The 19,958-nt window shown below is 47.2% G+C and overlaps 1 protein-coding gene across 8 annotated transcripts in view; it reads left to right on the top strand.

Moving 5' to 3' along the window:
- The window catches only part of GAPVD1 (GTPase activating protein and VPS9 domains 1), a 54,162-nt gene that overhangs the window by 27,877 nt on the left and 6,327 nt on the right, over positions 1-19,958 (top strand). For 5 of the 8 annotated variants that reach the window (XM_056138683.1, XM_056138680.1, XM_056138682.1 and 2 more), the window contains 10 exons: positions 1,837-1,914; positions 2,029-2,396; positions 5,128-5,215; positions 6,158-6,238; positions 10,753-10,875; positions 11,799-11,928; positions 15,620-15,729; positions 16,009-16,168; positions 17,531-17,718; positions 18,913-19,126. In XM_056138683.1, the coding sequence (XP_055994658.1) occupies positions 1,837-1,914; positions 2,029-2,396; positions 5,128-5,215; positions 6,158-6,238; positions 10,753-10,875; positions 11,799-11,928; positions 15,620-15,729; positions 16,009-16,168; positions 17,531-17,718; positions 18,913-19,126 (1,540 nt within the window). The remainder of the gene's footprint in view (positions 1-1,836; positions 1,915-2,028; positions 2,397-5,127; positions 5,216-6,157; positions 6,239-10,752; positions 10,876-11,798; positions 11,929-15,619; positions 15,730-16,008; positions 16,169-17,530; positions 17,719-18,912; positions 19,127-19,958) is intronic. The other 3 variants (XM_056138685.1, XM_056138684.1, XM_056138681.1) reach the window with 1 other exon arrangement.

Raw genomic sequence — 19,958 nt, 5'->3', positions numbered from 1 at the left:
CTCCTGTCCCCCACGCCACACTTGGCTCTCTGCCTTAGTCAAGAGCTTCCAAGCATTTGGGGTAGCAACTACACCTAGGTGAGGTAGCACAGTCAGCATGTGAAAAAGCCTTCTAAGACAAAGATCTGCTGGGAAATTTGCTCAGGGGCGGAATTCCTTCTAAGGACATCATTCTCCTTTCCTTAGTCCATAAACAGTCATCTTAGATTTACTTAATTCTTAATCATTTTTCCAGTCATTTTGTATGAGATAAATTACAGTAAGAGATAAATTAATCTTTTAGGGTGGCACTCCTGGGGACATCTTGCTACAGATTCCAGACCATTGCCCTCAGGTTAGACCTTCCTAATCCCTGCAGGGGAGAAGTTCAGTCACTTCTCCTTGGGTCATGGCAGAATTTGTCCATGACTGTGCTCTTATTATAAGTTTTATGGCACTTCTCCTGTCCCGTTTCAATGCCAGCTTACCACTTGCCCTGGGCCCATCCAGTCCTTTCGTCAGGACTCTGCTTCCGGGTTGCTAGGAACTAAGGACAACCGAGGCTAAGGTGCCCAAAAGTAAATATTATTTAGAGTCAATTAGCTCCCAAGTTACAAAAGCATAGCATTAACTGTCTTCCTGTTTCTATACATAAAGGACATTGCTCTGAAGTAAACTATGCAAAGGACATAAGGAAAAGAGAATAGCAGTATTTCACTTATCAATACAAAATCAGAGATCTCAGAAGGATTTGACTTTACAAGTCACAGGTTCCAGTTAGGGGAAATGAGTGATTAACAGGTAGAGAAAGCAGAGCACAGAGAAGTTAAAGATGAATACTGAGGAAATGGGAGTGCTTCGGGAGCATTGTGATGGGTGTTACCCAATAAGCCTAAGCTCCTTGCTGCAGAGGAGAAAGGACAAACCAATGTTATCCTACTTTTTATAAAAACCATTTTTAGTTGGAAATGGTCTGACAGTCTGTAAGTAGTCCTTCCTTGGACACTTGGAAGGTATGTCTCAGAGATTAACTAAGTGGACCTGCTGTTCAAGGGCATACACTCCTAGGGTGGAATTTATGCCAAAGGCACTGTCAAGCTTTCAGGTAAGGATTAGGATTTTTTAGAATCCTGAAAGCTTGTTCCTTAGTTTACAAATTTGCCAGCTTTTCACTATTTAATGACTTTTCTGATGAGAGGAATAGTGAGATTAAGACTGTGACCCTTTTGGGGGTCTGGAGAAGGGAGTACAGGGGCTAAAGTGCTTGCCTTTCATGTGGTCAAACCCAGTTTAATCCTTGTTACCTGAGCACTGCCAGGAGTGACCCTTGAAATAAGCCATGAGCATAGCTGGGTATCCACCTCTCCCCCCAAAAATCCCCAAACCGAAAAAGTATGGCTTTTTAATATATATGATTAAATATGCCAACTATTTGGAAGATTTACATGTCTCATTGAGTCAACCTTTTCTGTATGATGAGTGAGTGATGCCACAAAATCATATGTGAACAAAGAAAGAGACAAAAAGACAAGACAAAATCGTGTAGTTAGAAGAGCCATTCAGGGCACTACAGACCAGTTGATTCTGTTATAACTGAGTGCATGTATGAAGCCCTGGGTTTGATTCCTGCACTTCACTTCCAAAAGTAATTAAAATATACAGAGATAAAGACATTAAAATGGACTTTAATTAAGCAGAATTTGAAATGTATGAGTCCCTTCCCCTCCCCGATATGCCCCTCCAGTTGTAACCAATCCAGAAGAGGAAAAGATTGGAAGAATTCCTGCGTCTTTCTCATCGTATTGAAACTCGTATGAGCTCTGCCTTGCTCTGAATGCTTGTTTGCATCTGTTCTAGGTGCCCATCCCCTGACCTCTCCGCCTTCCCAGGCAGAGTCTCTGCTTGCCATGTTTGATCCACTGTCTTCACATGAAGGTATGCTCATCAGGTCAACTTCCTGGCCCCTATCGTGACAGGGAGAGAAGAGCAAACCTGAAACGCCCTTGGGATGGGTTGTGTCCCAGGTCTGACGCTTTCCTCTTGTTGCAGGGGCTTCTGCTGTGGTCCGGCCAAAAGTTCACTATGCCCGGCCGTCGCATCCACCACCAGACCCCCCAATTCTGGAAGGAGCTGTGGGCGGCAACGAGGCCCGGTTGCCTAACTTCGGGTCCCACATTTTAACTCCAGCTGAAATGGAAGCCTTTAAGCAACGGCATTCTTACCCAGAGCGGTTAGTTCGGAGCCGGAGTTCTGACATCGTGTCTTCCGCCCGGCGGCCCATGAGTGACCCCAGCTGGAACCGACGTCCTGGGAATGAGGAGCGAGAACTGCCTCCAACCGCAGCTATGGGTGCTTCTCTGGTGGCTGCCCCTCACTCGTCATCGTCCTCCCCGAGCAAGGACTCCTCCAGAGGAGAGGTACGGGACCCTGCGGCCAGCTCCCCAGCCCTCGCCTCCCGGTTCTCGTGACACCTGAGACTTGTTCACATGGAATGTATGGGTTTGGGGTGAGTCAGGATGACAGTGACAAAGGTGATTTGGCCAGAACTCCTAAAAAGTGATACAGTAATGTACCTGGCATTTTTAGAATACTTCTAGCATTTCTCCAGATAATCTTGAATCTAGTTTGATTTAAACCTCAGCTTTTTTGGAAGAAGATCTTTTGTGTCTCCTCCATTAAAGGGAGAACACAATTTCTTTTGAAACAGTTAGTTACAAAAATGTTAGAAGTTTACCAAAAGAACCTCCTCCAGCCCCACTGACAGGAAGTGGTCTGCCTGGTGTGCTGTTGCATTGAATAACTTGTATGAGTTCCAGACAAATAAGCATTCTCCTCACTGCCTGGAGCCCATCAACCCCCGGGACTCAGCTGAGTTGGGGCTGCTTTCTGACCCAAACACGCTACTCATGTGTCCCTGTTGTTCCAAGTAACATTCTTTGGAGCTAAAGGATTCCATTTCAATCCACGTGTTGTATTTAGCTGTCATGTCTTTTTAACTCTTTTCGTCTAGAACATTCTTCATCTTGTATGACTGAAAATTTCACGCCGCTTACTTATTTTTTGACAGTGTGGGATTGTTTTATGTTTTCTCATAATTAGATTCAGGTTTTCCCCTTTTTTGCCCTCTTTAGGTTTGGGGACCACACGTGACGATTCTTAGGGTTATGGGGTGATGAGGATTGAACCCAGGTCAGCTGTGTGCAAGGGAGGTATCCTGCGTGCTGTACTCTCTGGCCCCTAGGTTCAGCTTTTTCATCTTTGACAAGAGTAGCACTGTTGTGACCCAAGAGTGTCACTGTTCTTGTCATCATATTCTAGCAGGTAGCACACAGTTTAAATCGTCCCACTACTGGGAAGTTCATTTGGGCCATTTGATGAAGGTGTTACCTGTCAGGTTTGCTGACTTTATTTTTTTTCCCACTGTAATGAAGAAATATTTGGGTGCTTTGGGGGTACTTATGTAGATATCTTATTCTTCATCCAACTTTTAATTTATTCAATTTACTAATCAGCCTTAGAATTTTGTGTTTTCCTGGGTTTGCTACTGTCCTTTATTTTACAGCTCACTGGTCATCGATGTGGCCAGGAACCCTTTATGCTGGCTCCTGTGTTCTTTTGACATGCTGCTATCACTCCTTAATTTGCTTTCTTACACTAAATGTTACAGGATTTTATTAAACTGCCCACCCTACTCCTGAAGTTAGCCATTTCTCCAAGGAGACCTTGTATTTATTTTATGTTCTATTTTATATTCTCTTTATTTGTAGGGACCCACGAGCTCACACTGATAGATTCCATTCCAGTCTAAACATTTTGGAATGGGTTCTTTTACAGCAGTGAGAAATCTGCTCTCATTATGCTTCATGTATGTCCTTGTTTGCTCCGTCATCTGTATGCAGTCAGTATCCCTTCCCCCCTGCTAAAGCCTGCCCAGCAGGGCCCCCTCGTCTCTGTTTGGGTCTGTACCCTATTGGGAGTATTAGATGAGATAAGGTATGTTTGTTTAGTCCCAGTTTTGTGGGTGAAGAGAAGAAGCAAGTCCAAAGTCACTTAACGAGCAGAGAAGGAATTACAGTTTTCCCTTTTGCTATATGGTCTTTATTTTTTGGGTATTGGCAGGGGCATTTGGAGTGGGCGTGGGGGAATGCAGCGCCTTGGGCCTCACCCTGTAGTGCTCAGGGTGTATTCCTGGTTCTGTGCTCAGGAGTGACCCCTGGTGGTGCTCAGGTACATATGTGCCTGGGCTTGAACCTGATGGGCTGCGTGGCACAGCAAGCACCTTTACCTCAGTTCTGTCTTTCGGGCCTCTGACATGTGGTTTCAGTAACTCACTGTCATTGGTCATCAAAATAGGAACTTTGAACTATGAGCTTCAGCTGTACTACTTTGAGACAGTCTGACTTTGGTGACCTTTTTATTCTGTTTCTCATTTATAGAAAGGACTTTATAATGGTATTAATTTCAATAGCCACTGTGAGATTTACTCATTTATTTTTGTTTTCGGGCCACTCTCAGAGGTGCACAGGACTTATTCCTGGCTCTGTGCTCAGGGGTCACTCCTTGGCAGGGTTCAGCGGACCATCCTGTACTAGGCAAGCACCCTACCCTCTGTACCATCACTCTAGTCCCCCATTGTGAGATTTAAATAGAGAATACATATTCTTATGCTCAGAATTTGGTACACAATAGATGATTTTCAGTTTTGTTGTTAATTTTGCATTATCTCTACTACCTTCTAGACTACACTGGATTGTATTTGCTTGTGTCTTAAGTATTTGAGTGCCTGCTTGGTATTATGTATTATGTAATTTACTTTATTATGCTTTTAGTGTGCTTATAGTAATGAGTGATTGTCCGCCCTTAAGCAGGCAGTTGAAAAGTGCTCTTAAAGTGTATTTTCCTGGATGTATCTCTGGTAAACAAACACATCATATATTTGAGACTCCTGACTTGATCCTCTCACCCTCCCTCACACCCCAAAAAGTATATTTTCTTGTTCCAAAAGTTGCCTCATAAGGTAGTTAAGAACCATTTTGTTTTGAAGGCAAACAAAAGTGGTTTTTGTATTTCACAGATTAACTGAAATCCTTTTCATAGTAATTTATCCTGCTACCCAACTCCAAATAAAGCATCAAACTTTCTCTACAGACTGAAGAACGCAAAGATAGTGATGATGAGAAATCAGACAGAAACAGACCTTGGTGGAGAAAACGTTTTGTTTCAGCCATGCCTAAAGGTAATTTTATTAAACATTAAAATGCTGTGTAAGCAATAAGAAGCAAGGGAGGGAGCCGGTATCTCAGCGCCTCTGTGAAGCCTCCTGGACCGAAGTCTCTGTTTTAAGGATGTAGGAGATGATACTGCTCCAGTGATTACGAAGAGTTTAAGAAATGACAGTTACTGTTCTTTGCAGGAAGTGGGAATGGTTTCATGAACGGAAGTCTTGCAGGTCATGGTTGTTGAAGTATCAGAACCTTTAAACACAGGGCTTCTGACATGTGTACTGCTGAAAATTGTTGCAAAAAAAATCGACAAAATTATTGAGCAGTATATATTGAAAATTCGTACTTTCCATTCATGGAAGACACTGAAGCTTCTTACGTCTATGTTCATTGAGACTGTTAATACCTGGAATGTCAGTGAGTGTTTACTTTGGAAGGCAGTTGCATAAAATTGTTTGCTTTCTTTGTGAATAGCCTGGCATCATCATAGTAGCTCTAGAGATCTGAGTTGGCATCAGCATCTCTCCTGGAAGGAGAGTCTGAGATTTTTTTCCCAAGGCCTCTTCTTGGCACTGCGGCGTTCAGGAGCTGAGGAGCAGTGCTGTCCCGCCACATGCCAGCCCACTTGAGGAGGAGAACGAGGCTCTGAGTTTTGAATGTGTTGTTTTTGAGCAGAGGGTTAGATGCAGTGGTTTGGACTTTTGTCCCCGTAGAGTCCATGAAGTCATTCTTTCTGTGCAGATGACCCCCACAGCAGACTCTGAAAGCTTTGTTAAGAATCTTCATGCTATTTTAAGAAAAATTATTCGTTGACATGTGGGATTTATTCGCTTTTAAACTTTTGAGTCTCTTTTCCACTTTGAAATGTTGGCGCCCCAGGTAATTCCGAAATGACTGCTGTGTCCCAAGTAGTGCATATGTTATATGTCACACTACTGACTTTATTTAATTTCCAGCTCCCATACCATTTAGAAAGAAAGAAAAACAAGAAAAAGACAAAGATGATCTGGGGCCTGACAGATTCTCAACACTCACAGGTTTGTAGACCCATGGGCTTCCTGGCTCCTTCATTCCCAGAGCACATATTTCATAACACTTTCCTTGGGTGCCATAAGCGTTGCCTTCTTCGAGGAGTGTGTCTGTGTGTGTAGAGTGGGAGTATGTTCTCCGTGGGTCTGTGGTTTCCCGTTGGCAACCGCAGTGAATCTCAGTGTGCTCTTCCTGCAGGGAGCCACCACCATCTCATCCTCATTGTAATCCTTGAGCGTGAGCCTCTGGGCCTCCCTGGCATCTTAAGCTTGACATCTTAATGGGATGGTGACGCACAGTGCCTTTTAGGGACGTCTGGTGATGGCTTTCGTGCTGTGCATGCCTTATCTTTAGATCGTTGGTGGACCCTCCTTACCTGCTAATGCAGCTTATAGAGTTCTGAATTCATTTCCATCGATAGTTCTTGATTATTCAGGATCACAGTGAAATTTTGTTTTGCCTAATCATTTCCTTTTTTGTGTGACAGAGTGTTCAAACAATATCATACCTTTATTTACAAATCTTACCATTTTTTCACAGCTTGAATCATTTTATTTTTATTTGTTTCCTTATTTTTGGTTTGTGGGCCACACCTGGCTGTGGTCAGCGCTTAATCCTGGCTCTGCACTCAGGGGTCACTCCTGGCAGGCTCAGGGGACTGTATGGGTGCTGGGGGGTGAAGCCAGGTTGGCCGCGTGCAAGGCTAGTGGCTTACCTGCTGAGCTGTCTCTCTGGATCCCTTCAATCATTTGAACACTGCTCTTTGGCCCAAGGAAAATACAGTGAGGACTCAGGTTCTTACCTAATTCAACATAAGATTTTTTTTTTTTAGCTGCTTTTTAGCACATAATGAATGAAGCAGTCTAAAAAGAAAGTTTGAGAAATATCATTCACTGTCAGCTTCAGGTCAACAGCATTGGCTGTTTCTAGTACACAGAAGTGGAAGGAAATTTTTCATTTTTTTAAAAAAAAATCTTGATTTAAATTGTTAGCAAGTTAAAACAAAGACTTTTTTTTGATTGTTTTGTGACGTGGGGCCATACCCAATGATGCTCAGGGACTACCCTCAGCTTGTTGCTCAGAGGACCATACAGTGCTGGAACTGAACCAAGGCCTTTGGAATGTGAAGCTTGCACATCGCCTTATGAGCTATCGTCCCACCCCAAAAATGGAGATTTTTTTGACTTCAAAAAAATGTGGAGTGATTTTTAAAAGAACACCTTCCTCAAAAAGGAATAGTAAAGTAGACTAACTAGTAAGGCAGAATAGCACAGTAAGGCAGTAAGCATAGTAAGGTAGAATCCCGTTTTTGTGCATGTCCCACTGTTCTGTTCTAGAGCTGGATGCATTCTTGTCCTTTTTTCGATGAGGTGACAGGGCTTTTGGTGCCTGGGATGTAACTCACAGTGCCTCATGTGTGAGGTGTGATTCTCCTCTTACTCCATCCCCCCAACAAAGTTTTGAACAGCAGGACCTTTGTCTTCAAGCTGTGTTTCCCTGCTGGGAGCATTCACTTTATCTTATTCCTTCATCAAAGACCGTTGAACATCAGACTCATGCCGGGTGCCGTGCTAAGAGTTGTGTCTTTCCCATCTAATTCCCTGTCCCCTGTTCTGCAGGAACTCGGAGGAGACTTGGAAAGGCTTCATTGAGGGATATAAGATTTAGCCTTTTCGTGTTTCTAAGTTTGGAGTACTACCAACCTTCACAAAGTGAAATGCTCTTAATGAAATGTCATGTTTTTAAATTCTTGAATTTGAAACTTCGGAAGAGGTGTAAATTAGTTTTACTTGTGTCTCTGGGTAGTACATTTTTCTTGGTGTTGAGACCAGAAGTTTTGTAGAGTTTTCATTTTCTTTGCATTTGATATTAGCAATTTTGCTAACCTGTTGGCGCAGAAATTTCTATGTAGTCCTTATTAATGGCCCATGGAAAATTATTATTAAGATACTTAAGAGCTTTAAATCTTATCCATATCATACCATCTTACTATTAATCCTTTTTCGTGTTCTCTCCCAGTCTCTTCATATTTGTACATGACTCTTTTCACTAGTAAAGTGGAGTTATGTACATAGCTATGTTCTTTAGCACATGAAAACTTTTCTACTAGACAGAACTGAGATGGTTTTTAAATACTATCATTGTATAATTTTTCTGCTGCATGAATGTCTCTTGCTTTTGAATATTTTGACCATATTGACTTTTTTGTTTGCACGCTTTGTTTTCTGGGCTACAGCCTGTGGTGCTCGAGGGCCGCTCCTGGCGCTCACTTGTGGCTGCTTGGAGTAGAACTCGGGTCACTTCCCGCCACAGCTGTGCTCCATCACTCAATCTCTCCCCAGCGCTGCACGGACATTTCTACTCTGAATATGTCACAGCTGTAGGGACCGGAACGATAGTACAGTGGGGAGGGTGTTTGCCTTGCACGTGGCTGACCTGGGTTCAATCCCTGGCATCCCATATGGTCCCCCAAGCACCACCAGGAGTAATTCCTGAGTGCAGAGCCAACAGGAGTTAACCCTGAGCATTGCTGGGTGTGGCCCAAAAAGCGGGGGTGTTTGTGTGTGGGGGGGAGAAAATGTCACAGCTTTAGATATATTGTGATTTTAGGGGGGTTCTCATTTTTTCCTGGGATTGAAAAAAAATGTTAGGATGACATTATAGAATAAAAGGTTATTACAACATGAAACACCTGCAGTTTAGCTATATTTTATTGTTTGTTTTGATGGTTTGTTTTTTGTTTTGGGGCCACACCTGGTAGTGTTCAGGGCTTACTCCTGGCTCTGTGCTCAGTGATCATTTCTGGTAGGGCTCAAGGAATCATATGGGATGTGCCAGGGATCAAACCAGGGTTGCCTCATACATAGCAGGCGTCCTGCCCGCTGCACCGTCTCTAGCACTGACTGTCCCGTATTTTCAGGGTGATACTGGGCATGGCTGGGGACTGGGCATGGCTGGGGGGAGTTTGTTCTGGGAACTGAACCAGGGATGCCCCTCCATGCAGATCCTGCACTCCAGCCTTCTTAATGCTCCTGAGACCTTATTTTTTCTTGTTTTGTGTTTTTGGGCCACACCTATCTTTGCTCAGGGGTTACTCCTGACTGTGCTTAAGGGGCTATATGCAATGCCAGAGATCAGACCTAGGTTGGCCTCATGCAAGGCGTTGCTTTGACCCCTGTACTATCTCTCTGGCCATTATTTCCCCTTCTAAAAGTACTTCATATAACCAGTAACATCAAAATAATCCCTCTCCATAAAAGATTTCATAATGATACAGGTTTTATCAATTTACATATAGAAGAACAGATTTTATTAGGACATTCAGTGTGTTCAAGAACTGTTGTAGCAGAAAGGTTAAATTACTTTGGAAATCCTTTCTATGGCTGACTATGATTTTACAAGGTCACGAACACTAAATATTATTTTTATGAAATCAAAAGCGCCTCTGAGCAAGTTACTTAACCGGTGCTTTGATTTCCTCTGCTGTCAGATAGGGGTGGCACTAGCGCCTCCCTGTCAAGAAGTTGCGGCCATTAATTAAGGTCCATATAAAATGCTTAGCCTAGTTCCTGGCATGTGGTAAGTGCTCAATAAGTGTTAGCTGCTCTCAAGAGTAGATGCTGTCAACACTCTATAAAATCTAGTGACTTTGATGTGTCTTTAGCTTTTCTTTTTAAAAATGGGATTCTCCCAGAATGTGGGCAGTTGTCATTACCCGCTCGCCTATTTCTGCCTTAGGAGTTTGCATTTTGCTCTGGAGCTTAATTTTGCCCCAGGGACCTGTAGCGAGTCTCTGCTTGGCTGACTTCATTAGGGACTGGCCGTCGGAGACTCCAGGGAGGCATTGCAGTGTGCTGCCCTGTGACCCTGAGAAGCTTTTCCTCTCTGCATCCCACACAACTCCAGCTCTTTCCCAAATGTCCTGATTCTTCTGTAGTGCCCCTGGCCCCAGGGCACACACCGAGGCCTCTTCTAGCAGCTGCACTGTTGCGGCGAGGGGCAGTGAGATAAAATACGACTCTTCACGTTTCACACGTGCAGGGCCAGGTTCATGGAGGAAACCCGGAAGAAGCTTTTTAAAGAGTTCATGTTAAGAGATGTGTAATTCTAAATTTGAAATTTTTCCTCCCTCAGCGTGGAGATGTGTGAATAAATGAAATCTGCGTATAAAGTGCATGGTTAGAAGTTCTGTTAGCATGAACTGCTCAGGACAGTGATCTGAGCGTAAAGTCTTGAGAAGCCCTTCATCCATTCAGTCTGCCCTGAGCCTTGTGACACAGTCGTGCAGAATTCTGGCCGTCACGAGGAGGGGAAGCGGATCGGCTTCACGCTTTGGCCAAGCTCTCAGCCGTAGAAACGGGATGAGTTGGTAGCTGCATGGTGCCTCTTAACCCTGAGATATGTGCTCTTTTTAAGTCTCACCTCCTAATCCACCTTCGGGATTATGCTCTTGGTGTCATACTAACCGCAGGGTGGGCTTGAGCAAGCGGGCCTAATCCTCCCTCTCTCTTTCTCCCTGCAGATGAGCCCAGCCCTCGGCTCAGTGCCCAGGCTCAGGTGGCTGAGGACATTCTGGACAAGTACAGGAATGCCATCAAACGCACCAGCCCCAGTGAAGGAGCACTGTCAAACTATGAAAGTGCAGGTGAAGATCATGATGGGCTGGACAGCCGCATGGGGCGCAGGGACGGGGGAGGGGGAGTGAAGAGTGGGCAGAGCTGTCTGGAACCGTGGTGCACTGCCGGGAGAACTGAGGGGGAATAGGGACCTCCAGGTGTGAATTCAGCTGTGAGCTGGATGTAAGCGGGTGCAACAGGGGTGGGATAATGGACTCCTGCACTTTTTCATTTGTTAGCGCTTTTGTTTGCTTGGGGCCACATCTGACAGGCTTAGACTAATCTTGGCTCTGTGCTCAGAAGCCCTCTCAGGGGGCCAGGCAGACCCTAGAGCCTCCCATATGCAGAGCATGTGCTCATCTCTCTGACTTACTTGGAATAGTTTTAAAATATTAGAGAGAAGGGTCATAATACAATAGAAAGCTTTATGCCCTTTACCTGGACTTAGTAATTTTTAATATTTTACCCCCTGAAGTACTAGAAATTATCTTCTAAGAAGACTAAAGACATTTTCCCTCCATAAACCCATATCTTTTTGTGTGTTAAAAAAAAAATGTGTGGCCACACCTGGCTGTTCTCAGGGTTTACTCCTGTCTTTGTGCTCCTGAGCAGGGCTCGACCATAAAGCCACTGTCTCTGCTTTTGGAGGGAGGGGGCCCACTCCCACCATTGCTCAGGGCTTACTCCTGGTACTGCAAGCAGGGTCACTCCTGACAGGCTCCAGGAGCCATGTGGGATGCTGGGAATAGAACCCACGTTGGCCACGTGCAAGGCCAGCGCCCCATCCATTGTACTGTCACTCCGGTCTCCTTTTTGCACACACACCCCTCCTTTTAAAACATTTTCCTGAAGAGCAGAGTTTATGTACTGTCGAGGCGCACTCAGAACCTCCTACTTCCAGTGCAGTCCCAGTTAACCTGCTTCTCCTTTTGGGGGGTGCGGGCTTGTTTAGAGGTCTTGGGTGACGGCGAAAGTGCACAGGATTCTCCTCGTGACGACGCGCTGCAGAACATCTCTGCCGATGACCTGCCAGACTCGGCCAGCCAAGCCGCGCAGCCCCAGGACTCGGCCTTTTCTTACAGGTACTTCCCTGGGCTTCCATAGGGGTGTGCAGGGCTGTGCGGAAATAGAGGCAGGGACGTGAGTGACGTGTGGGGAAGACTGGACTTGTCCTGCACATCATGTGCTCTAGGCACACAGTGACGAGAAGATAAGAAGCCCCCACCTGCCCACAGGGGCCCTCTCAGTAGTTTCAGTGAAGCGGGTGGCAGTGCTGAGCTAGGGGGCAGGACCAGCTGCTGGATTGCTGAATAATCCACATGCCCAGTGAACTCCTGGAGTGCTCCCTTTATTGTCCCATCACTCCCTGGCGGAAGCGCCATCCCCAACCTGCTGCCATGGCTGAGGACAGCACCACTGCTGGAGGTAGGGCAGACGGGACTACGACTGTGCCAGCCATCCCATCTGCCCACCCTCCTGCATGATGGAACACAGGAGCCACAGGCAGGCGCCACGTTCAGCTTCATGTGCCTGTGTCCAACTGTGAGGATCTTGTGTCTGATGGTCAGGCAGGGGAGGCCACGAGACTCAAGTCTGCATCATTGGCACTAAGTTGGTGACAGTGGGAAATTAGGGGACTGGGTAGGCCTCCGGAAATAGAGGGACACCCGTAAGGTGGGTGGCTGTACTTGCGTGGTAGTTGAGGACTAGAGTCCTTTGATAGCAAGAATTACAGGTCTGGGATGTCATCAAAGGGTACTACAGTAAGAAGTGAACAAGGAAAACATTTTTGCTCTTGCTTGGAAAAAGAAAATGACATTAGGAACCAGAGAAAGCTGCCTTTGTTCCATTAGATCTTGTATTCCTAGACAAGAGTGATCAGTTTTAAAGCCCCAATCTTTTATCTATCTAATCCTTCCTCCCACAGTTCCCCATATATTTATTTTATATATATATATATTATGTAAACTTCTTACAGAAATGTTTACGCATAAACACAAATGAAAGACTACAGTATTGTGCCCATTAGTCGGACTCAGGTTATGAATATTATGGCCAATCACCTATATTATTTTATATTTGACACCACCTGGTTACTTTAAGGAAAACTCTATATTTGTTTTTTGGGTCACACCTGGCAGTGCTCAGGGCTTCTTCCTGGCTCTGCACTAGCACTAAGGGATTACTCTTGGCAGTGCTCCGGGGACCATAGTGTACGCTGGGGATCAAACATAGGCCTGCTATGATTGCTGTTTGTCTTTTGCTCCTGCGATATTTATTTATTTTTGGCTTTTGGGTCACATGGTGCTCAGGATTTACTCTTGGCTCTGTACTTAGTGCTCACTCTTTGTGGGATTCGGGGGACCATACGTGGTGCCAGAGATTGAACCTGGGTGGCTGCGTGCAATGCAAGCACCCTGCTCCTGTTGCAAACAAATGTTTTTCTTCAGTAAAATTGGTGGGATGGGAGATTGAGTTTTTATTTTCCAGACATGACTTTGCTATTATAAATAATAGTTATATTGTAGTGCGGCACTATATCCAATAGCCCAAATATGGAAACAACCCAAAATCCAAGAACAATAAATGCACACAATGGAAAACTGTGCAGCCTTAAGGGAAGATAAAGTCATGCAGTTTGCTGCAGTATGGATGGATCTGGAGCGTATCATGTTGAGTGAAATCAGTCAGAGGGCAAGAAGCGCAGGCAGTGATCTCTCATGTGTGGGGTACAAAGGAACTTCACGGGGGGATATCAAATGCCCAATAGCGGGAGAAACGAGGAGTAGGAGAGCTGAGTATAAGTAAGAATCTTGGCATGGGGCAAGCTGGGGCTGGGAGGAAAAGAGGGGCCGTTGGTGGAGGGTAGAGGCCCTGGTGAAGGGCTGGTGTTGGAACAATATGCCTCAGTCATAACTACCTTTGGATCTTTATAACTCACAGTGATTCAATGAAAAAAAGAGCTATTGTAGAGTGAGCAAATACTGCATTTGATCCACTTATGATTAATGGTCTCTAGGAAGCTAGCCAGGAGGGCAAGACTCAGCAAGTCAGGAGGGGACCGGCCACATGATCCCCTCCTGCACGGTGAAGCAGGACCTCATGTCCTCTGGGAGTTGCTTTGCTTCCTTCCCTTCTGAACTGTCCAGAGGGTCTCTGTTCCCCTGATGGTGGCAACCAAGAAACCCTCAGGGCTGCTCCTGTATGCGGGGCCACAGAGTGTGGGGCAGCTTTCCCAGGGGGAGTTGGTGGAGTTGGTTGGAGGCAGAAGAAGCAGCAGGTTTGGTTTCAACATAAACAGCTTTGGGCCGGATCATTAATACAGCAGGTGGGCACACCTGGTTTCAATCCTAGTACCCCACAGGGTTCCCTGAGTCCCACTAGGAGTGGTCCTTGGAGTAAGCCCAGAGCCCTGCTGGATGTGGTCCCCAAACAAAAGAGAAACATAAAGGACTGTTCAGGCAGTGGGGCAGTGTGAAGGCCTCCTGTCTGCTGAGCGTTACTGTGTCAGGATAGACCAGACCTCAGGAGATTGGTCAGGGTCTCCTCTGGGCGGGGGGGTGGGTGAGAGGCTTCGAGGACACCTGGGCCCTGCCAGCCCTGGGCAAAGTGCATACTTGGCTCTCATTATGTTCTGTCACAGACCCCAGCATGGGCCAGAGGCCAGCGGACTGGTTTGACTGGTTCTGGAGATCTTAGAAAGTGTTGGTTTCCCAGAGTGCTCTTAGAGCCTTGCTCCTCAGGGCAGCAGAGCCTTTTCTCTTAAGTAAATTAAAAAATGTCTGGCTGGAGCAATAGTACAGCAGGGAGGGCATTTGCCTTGCACGAGGCTGACCCAGGTTCGATTCCTGGCATCCCATATGGTCCCCCGAGCACCACTATGAATAATTCCTGAGTGCAGAGCCAGTAGTAATCCCTGAGCATCTCTGGGTGTGACCCAAAAAGGGAAAAAAAATAAATGTAATGAAAAATGAGAAATAGCCTCGTTCTTGACGCCCCATTCGCTCTCAACGGAACGACCATCTCCGAATGCAACAGCTATGTGTACCTAGGTCGAGAGGTCAACATGACAAATGACCTGGCACCCGAGCTGCGCAGGAGGAAGAGAGCGGCTTGGAACGCCTTCAAGAACGTCGAAGCAATAGCTAAGAGGACGAAGAACCTCCGGCTCTGGGCACATCTCTTTGATTCCACTGTTCTTCCTGCATTAACATATGCCTCAGAGACCTGGGCCCTACGCAAACAAGATGAGAACGCTATTCAGGTCTCCCAAAGAAGAATAGAAAGAGCTATGCTTGGAATATCACGTTTCACTCAAATGAGAGAAAGAATCTGGAGTTCTGACATCCGTCGACGATCAAGAATCAGGGACGCTGTCTCGTTTGCCAAGGTGTCGAAAATCAGATGGGCTGGTCACGTAATGAGATTTAAAGACGACCGCTGGACTAGAGCTGTTACCGACTGGATTCCACGGGATGTCAAAAGACCGCGTGGCCGCCCACCTGCCAGATGGTCAGACTTCTTCGTCAGGATCATGAACGATTGGTTTGAGGCCCTTCATGTTCCTGGAGCGAACAGATGCCATTGGGCTACACTAGCACGCGACAGGGACAAATGGAGACATTACTGGCGCCCACTCGAGCAAATCGACGACTAACGGGAAGTTAAGTGATTAAGTGATGAAGTGTAATGGAAAAAAAAATATGACCCTTTTTAATGTCCACAAACACTGTCTCTCGGTAAAGATTCATGGAATTTTGATTTGTTCTGCAGAGATGCAAAGAAGAAACTGAGGCTTGCTCTTTGCTCTGCGGATTCCTTTGCTTTCCCAGTGTTAACCCACTCGACAAGGAATGGTTTACCCGACCACACAGACCCAGAAGGTGAGTAGCTGCGTGCTGGTTTGTTTTCCCTTTGCTTACAGGTTGAACTGCAGGACAGTATGTTTCGACATCAGCTCCCTCTGGTCACACTTCCGCCTTATAGTAGTGTCACTTCAGGGCACTTGGGTCATGATGGGTCACGACCACACAGTTCTGGTTCCGCAGTGAGGAGAGTTGGGGCCGTAAAGGCAAGGGAGATGCTGTCCGTGGAGCAGCAGAGCCCATACAAATTCTCAGTTGCAGAATCCTTATTTTTGTGTGTGTGTTTTGTTTGTTTAGACAATGAAATTGTGTGCTTCTTAAAAGTTCAAATAGCGGAGGCAATTAATTTGCAAGATAAGAACTTAATGGCCCAACTCCAGGAAACCATGCGCTGCGTGTGCCGTTTTGACAACCGGACCTGCAGGAAGCTCCTGGCCTCCATTGCCGAGGACTACAGGTAACGGGTGGTTTGTCGCCTGCAGCCGCCTCTCAGCTGCAGAGCTGCTGCTTGGTCCTCGTGTCAGCCTGAACAGAGTATCTCTAAGCTGCTTGGCCGTGATGACTTGGATGTATTTTCCCCAGAAACACATAGGCATTTTTTATCCGGAAACACGGATCTAAGTTGCTCTCACTGCTAGAGAAATGGCGTTGACTTCAGCTCTCCACGCCATCAACTTTGGCACAGGGGGAGGCCTGTGCATTGCCACTCTTCAGGGGAGATCAGAAAGACCGCTCCCTGGGACAGGGATGCTGGGGAAGGCTGGGAATCGGCTTGTGTGGCCTGAGGGAGAGGGGTGTGTCGGGGCCTGGGCCTTGCGGCAGCTCTGAGGTATGAATGGTGTGGCCATCCTGGTGTGGAGCCTGTGCTCTGATGTCAAACAGCAGCGAAGTAAAGGGACTGTCATTACCCTTAGCGAGCCAGGTGACTAATCAATCCACCCACGAAGTGACATTCTTCACTTGATGTGCAGGATGGCAGTTCCTGGAGCTGGCACACGACTGGTTACTGTAGCCAGACGTGCAGTGGTCAAAACCCCCAAAAAGACTGTGTACTGCAAAGTCACTTACTCTTTTTAAGGGGAGGGGCGTGCACTCAGCTCTGCTCAGGGCTTTACTCCTGGCTCTGCACTCAGGGATCACTCCTGGGAGGCTAAAGCGACCACATGGGGGTACCGGGCATCCAGCCTGGTCAGCTACATGCCAGGCAAGCGCCTCACCTGCTGTACTATATCGCTCTGGCCCCATGGTCAGGTTAAACTGGGCCGAGATCTCCCCAGAGGAATCACGCGAAGACAAGTTGTGATGTAGTAAGCGAAGGGTCTTTATTGGCTGGCTCGAGCTAAGGGCCCTCGTCCAGCTCACCGACACAATGGCAGCCTTCTTAAAATGAGCGGCTCCGAGTCTCAAAAGTAAGGGGCTTTTATAGCATAACGTTATATAACGGGGACTTTTTACAGACCACTCTTTTGACCACAGTCAGAGGGGCTTTCCACTACTTGTACTTTTACATAGGGTTGCATAAGAGTTACATAAGGGTTATATGGGGGGCTTCCCTACCTGCATCTGATTAGTAACCCTTAGTTGACCTCCCCATGGCTATCTCGCTTTGGGGAAATCATGACTCAATTCCAGGTATCTGTGTTCAAGGAATTCTGAAACTAAAACCTATGCCTCGCTTCTTCTGACTTCTTTATGAGCCAAATGGCGCTGCTTTTGCTTCTCTATCTCTCAGTCTTTAAAGCGAAGTCAGAATGCTTGGTCCATAACGAAAACATGCATGTGTGTAGCTGATGTCCCACAGAGCGTTTTCCCCTCCCAGGAAAAGGGCGCCCTACATTGCTTACCTCACTCGCTGTCGGCAAGGGCTGCAGACCACGCAGGCTCACCTGGAGAGGCTCCTGCAAAGGGTCCTGCGCGACAAGGAGGTGGCCAATCGGTACTTCACCACCGTCTGTGTGCGGCTGCTGTTGGAGAGCAAAGAGAAGAAGATCGGGGAGTTCATCCAAGGTACCCCAGGCTCCTCCCCGCGGGCCTGCTAGCTGAGGACAACCGGAAGTCTTTGTTGGCTGGTTTAGTTGAATCCCTCGTCCCTCAGAGTAGATCTCTCAGTTCCCGGTGACTTTATGGATTATGTTCCCCCTCTGGTTGTTGTGGGGAAACACACTCAGCAGTGGACGGGGCCCCTCATGGTGCTGGGATCAAACTCAGTGCCTTGACGTACAGGACCCTCGCTCTGCTCCCTGACCCACAGCCCTGGCCCTCTCTTGTGGGATCTTAATAGTGAACTTTTTTTTTTTGGGTTACACCCGCCATTGCACAGGGGTTACTCTGCACTCAGGAATCACTCCTGGCATGCTTGGGGACCATATGGGATGCTGGGAATCGAACCCGGGTTGGCTGCATGCAAGGCAAACACCCTTCCCGCTGTGCTATCTCTCCAGCCCCAATAGTGAACTTTGAAGGGCCTGGAGAGAGAAGGTGCTCGCCCTGCTTGAGGCCAACCCGGCTTTGATCCCCAGCACCCTGCATGGTCTCCTAAGCACTGCCAGAGGCACACCCGAGCACAGAGGCAGGAGTAGTCCCTGAGCACCATTGGGTGTGGCTCCCCACCAAGCCCCCTAGAATTAAGTTTTGATGTCAAACCAGCAACATACATTTTAATCATGGCTTGTAAATTCATAGTTTAGAAAGAATGGGGAAAATTAGTAAAAGTTCTGATTCTACACATTTTTTTCTCATTAAAAAAAAAGCTTATCATTTTATAAGAATTTTTCTCTTAAACTTTTTTCTTGTCATATATCGGGGGCCAGGGAATGAACCCAGGGATTTACAAATGAAGATAGTGCTTTGTCACTGAGCCACAGCCCTGGCCCCTGACATGTCTTAGTCTTTTCTCTAAATTTTGATGATTTGGCTACCTGTATTTTTTGGGGGGTGGGAGTGCACACTGTCCGTGCCAGGTGACTCCTGGCTCTGCATTCAGGGATCACTTCTGGTAGGATGCCAGGGATCAAACCTGGGTCAGCCTTCCTGGCTGACTCCTTCCTGGCTCCAGCCCCCAGGCCGCATGTTCTGAGATAAACCACACCCAGGGGCTTGTGACTCAAAGAGCGTGGTCTCTGCGTAGCAAGTGACTTCTAGAACTTCTTTTTGAAAGTTATTTAGGTTGCTCATTCCCAAAACTGTTGTTTTGAATTGGAGACTTTCAGAAGCTCACGGCCGCTGATGATAAAACGGCTCAGGTCGAGGACTTCCTGCAGTTCCTCTACGGCGCCATGGCCCAGGATGTGATCTGGCAGAACGCCAGCGAAGAGCAGCTGCAGGACGCCCAGCTGGCCATTGAGCGAAGCGTCATGAACCGCATTTTCAAGCTTGCCTTCTACCCGAATCAGGATGGGGACATACTTCGTGACCAGTGAGTGCTGCCGGGGTGGCCCGTGGAGGGGGACCCAGGCGGGCTCTCTCGGTCTGTGTTGGTGAGAGGAGCAGGAAGGCGCCAGCCGCTGCCTTTCACCCACCAGAGTCACGTGCTCACATGGGACCGCGATCCTGTGCGGGGTGGGGCATATCCCTCAGCCTTTGAGAAGATGCTGAAGTTTTGTTTTTATTTTGCTGCCTCACTTTCCTCCTTCCTGCCCCAAATCATCCAGCTGTTGACTCGCGTGTTTCCTTCTCAAGGAACCCTGTGGGTATTTCCGACCTGGGAGCCCCTGGGAGGCGCTCGGGCTGTGTGGAGAGCGCCTGCAGGCTGGGGACCCTCCCTGCTTCGGGCTCTCAGCGTCTTTCCGACTTCCGACCCCACTCTGTTCCTGAGGTGGCGTGGTGCCTCTTCAGAACAGCCGTCTCTGGCTTCCCCCTGTGTGCTTGCGGGAGTGCCGCATTCTGGATGGGAGGGTAGTCTGCTCTCCTGCCGGCATTCCTGCCGAGAGAGCCTAACACTGCCCTCCAGGTGCCTCTGGGACGGAGCCAGGAGAGTCTCTTCTCTCTGGACTCTGTGACCTCGGCTGTCTGGTTTTCGCTCCTTCTGCTTCCTCTCAGCTGCTGAAAACAAAGAGCGTTCCACTGATGGATTTGATTCATTGGTTCCTGGATTTCTTTGGGTCACAGCGGTGCTCACTTGCTACTCCTGGTTTTGTGCTGGGGGGTTGCTCCCAGCTGTGCTCAGGGCATCGCTGTCTGGCTCGGCCAGTGAGCTTTCCCCCGTCTGCTTCTTTCCTTACTAGTCTGTGTGTCAGGCGGTCTCTTGG

Source organism: Sorex fumeus, unplaced genomic scaffold (genome assembly GCF_029834395.1).
Source record: "Sorex fumeus unplaced genomic scaffold, SorFum_2.1 ptg000129l, whole genome shotgun sequence".
Lineage (NCBI taxonomy): Eukaryota > Metazoa > Chordata > Mammalia > Eulipotyphla > Soricidae > Sorex > Sorex fumeus.
Note: the sequence above shows the minus strand (reverse complement) of the source record. Positions and strands in the feature narration are given on the sequence as shown.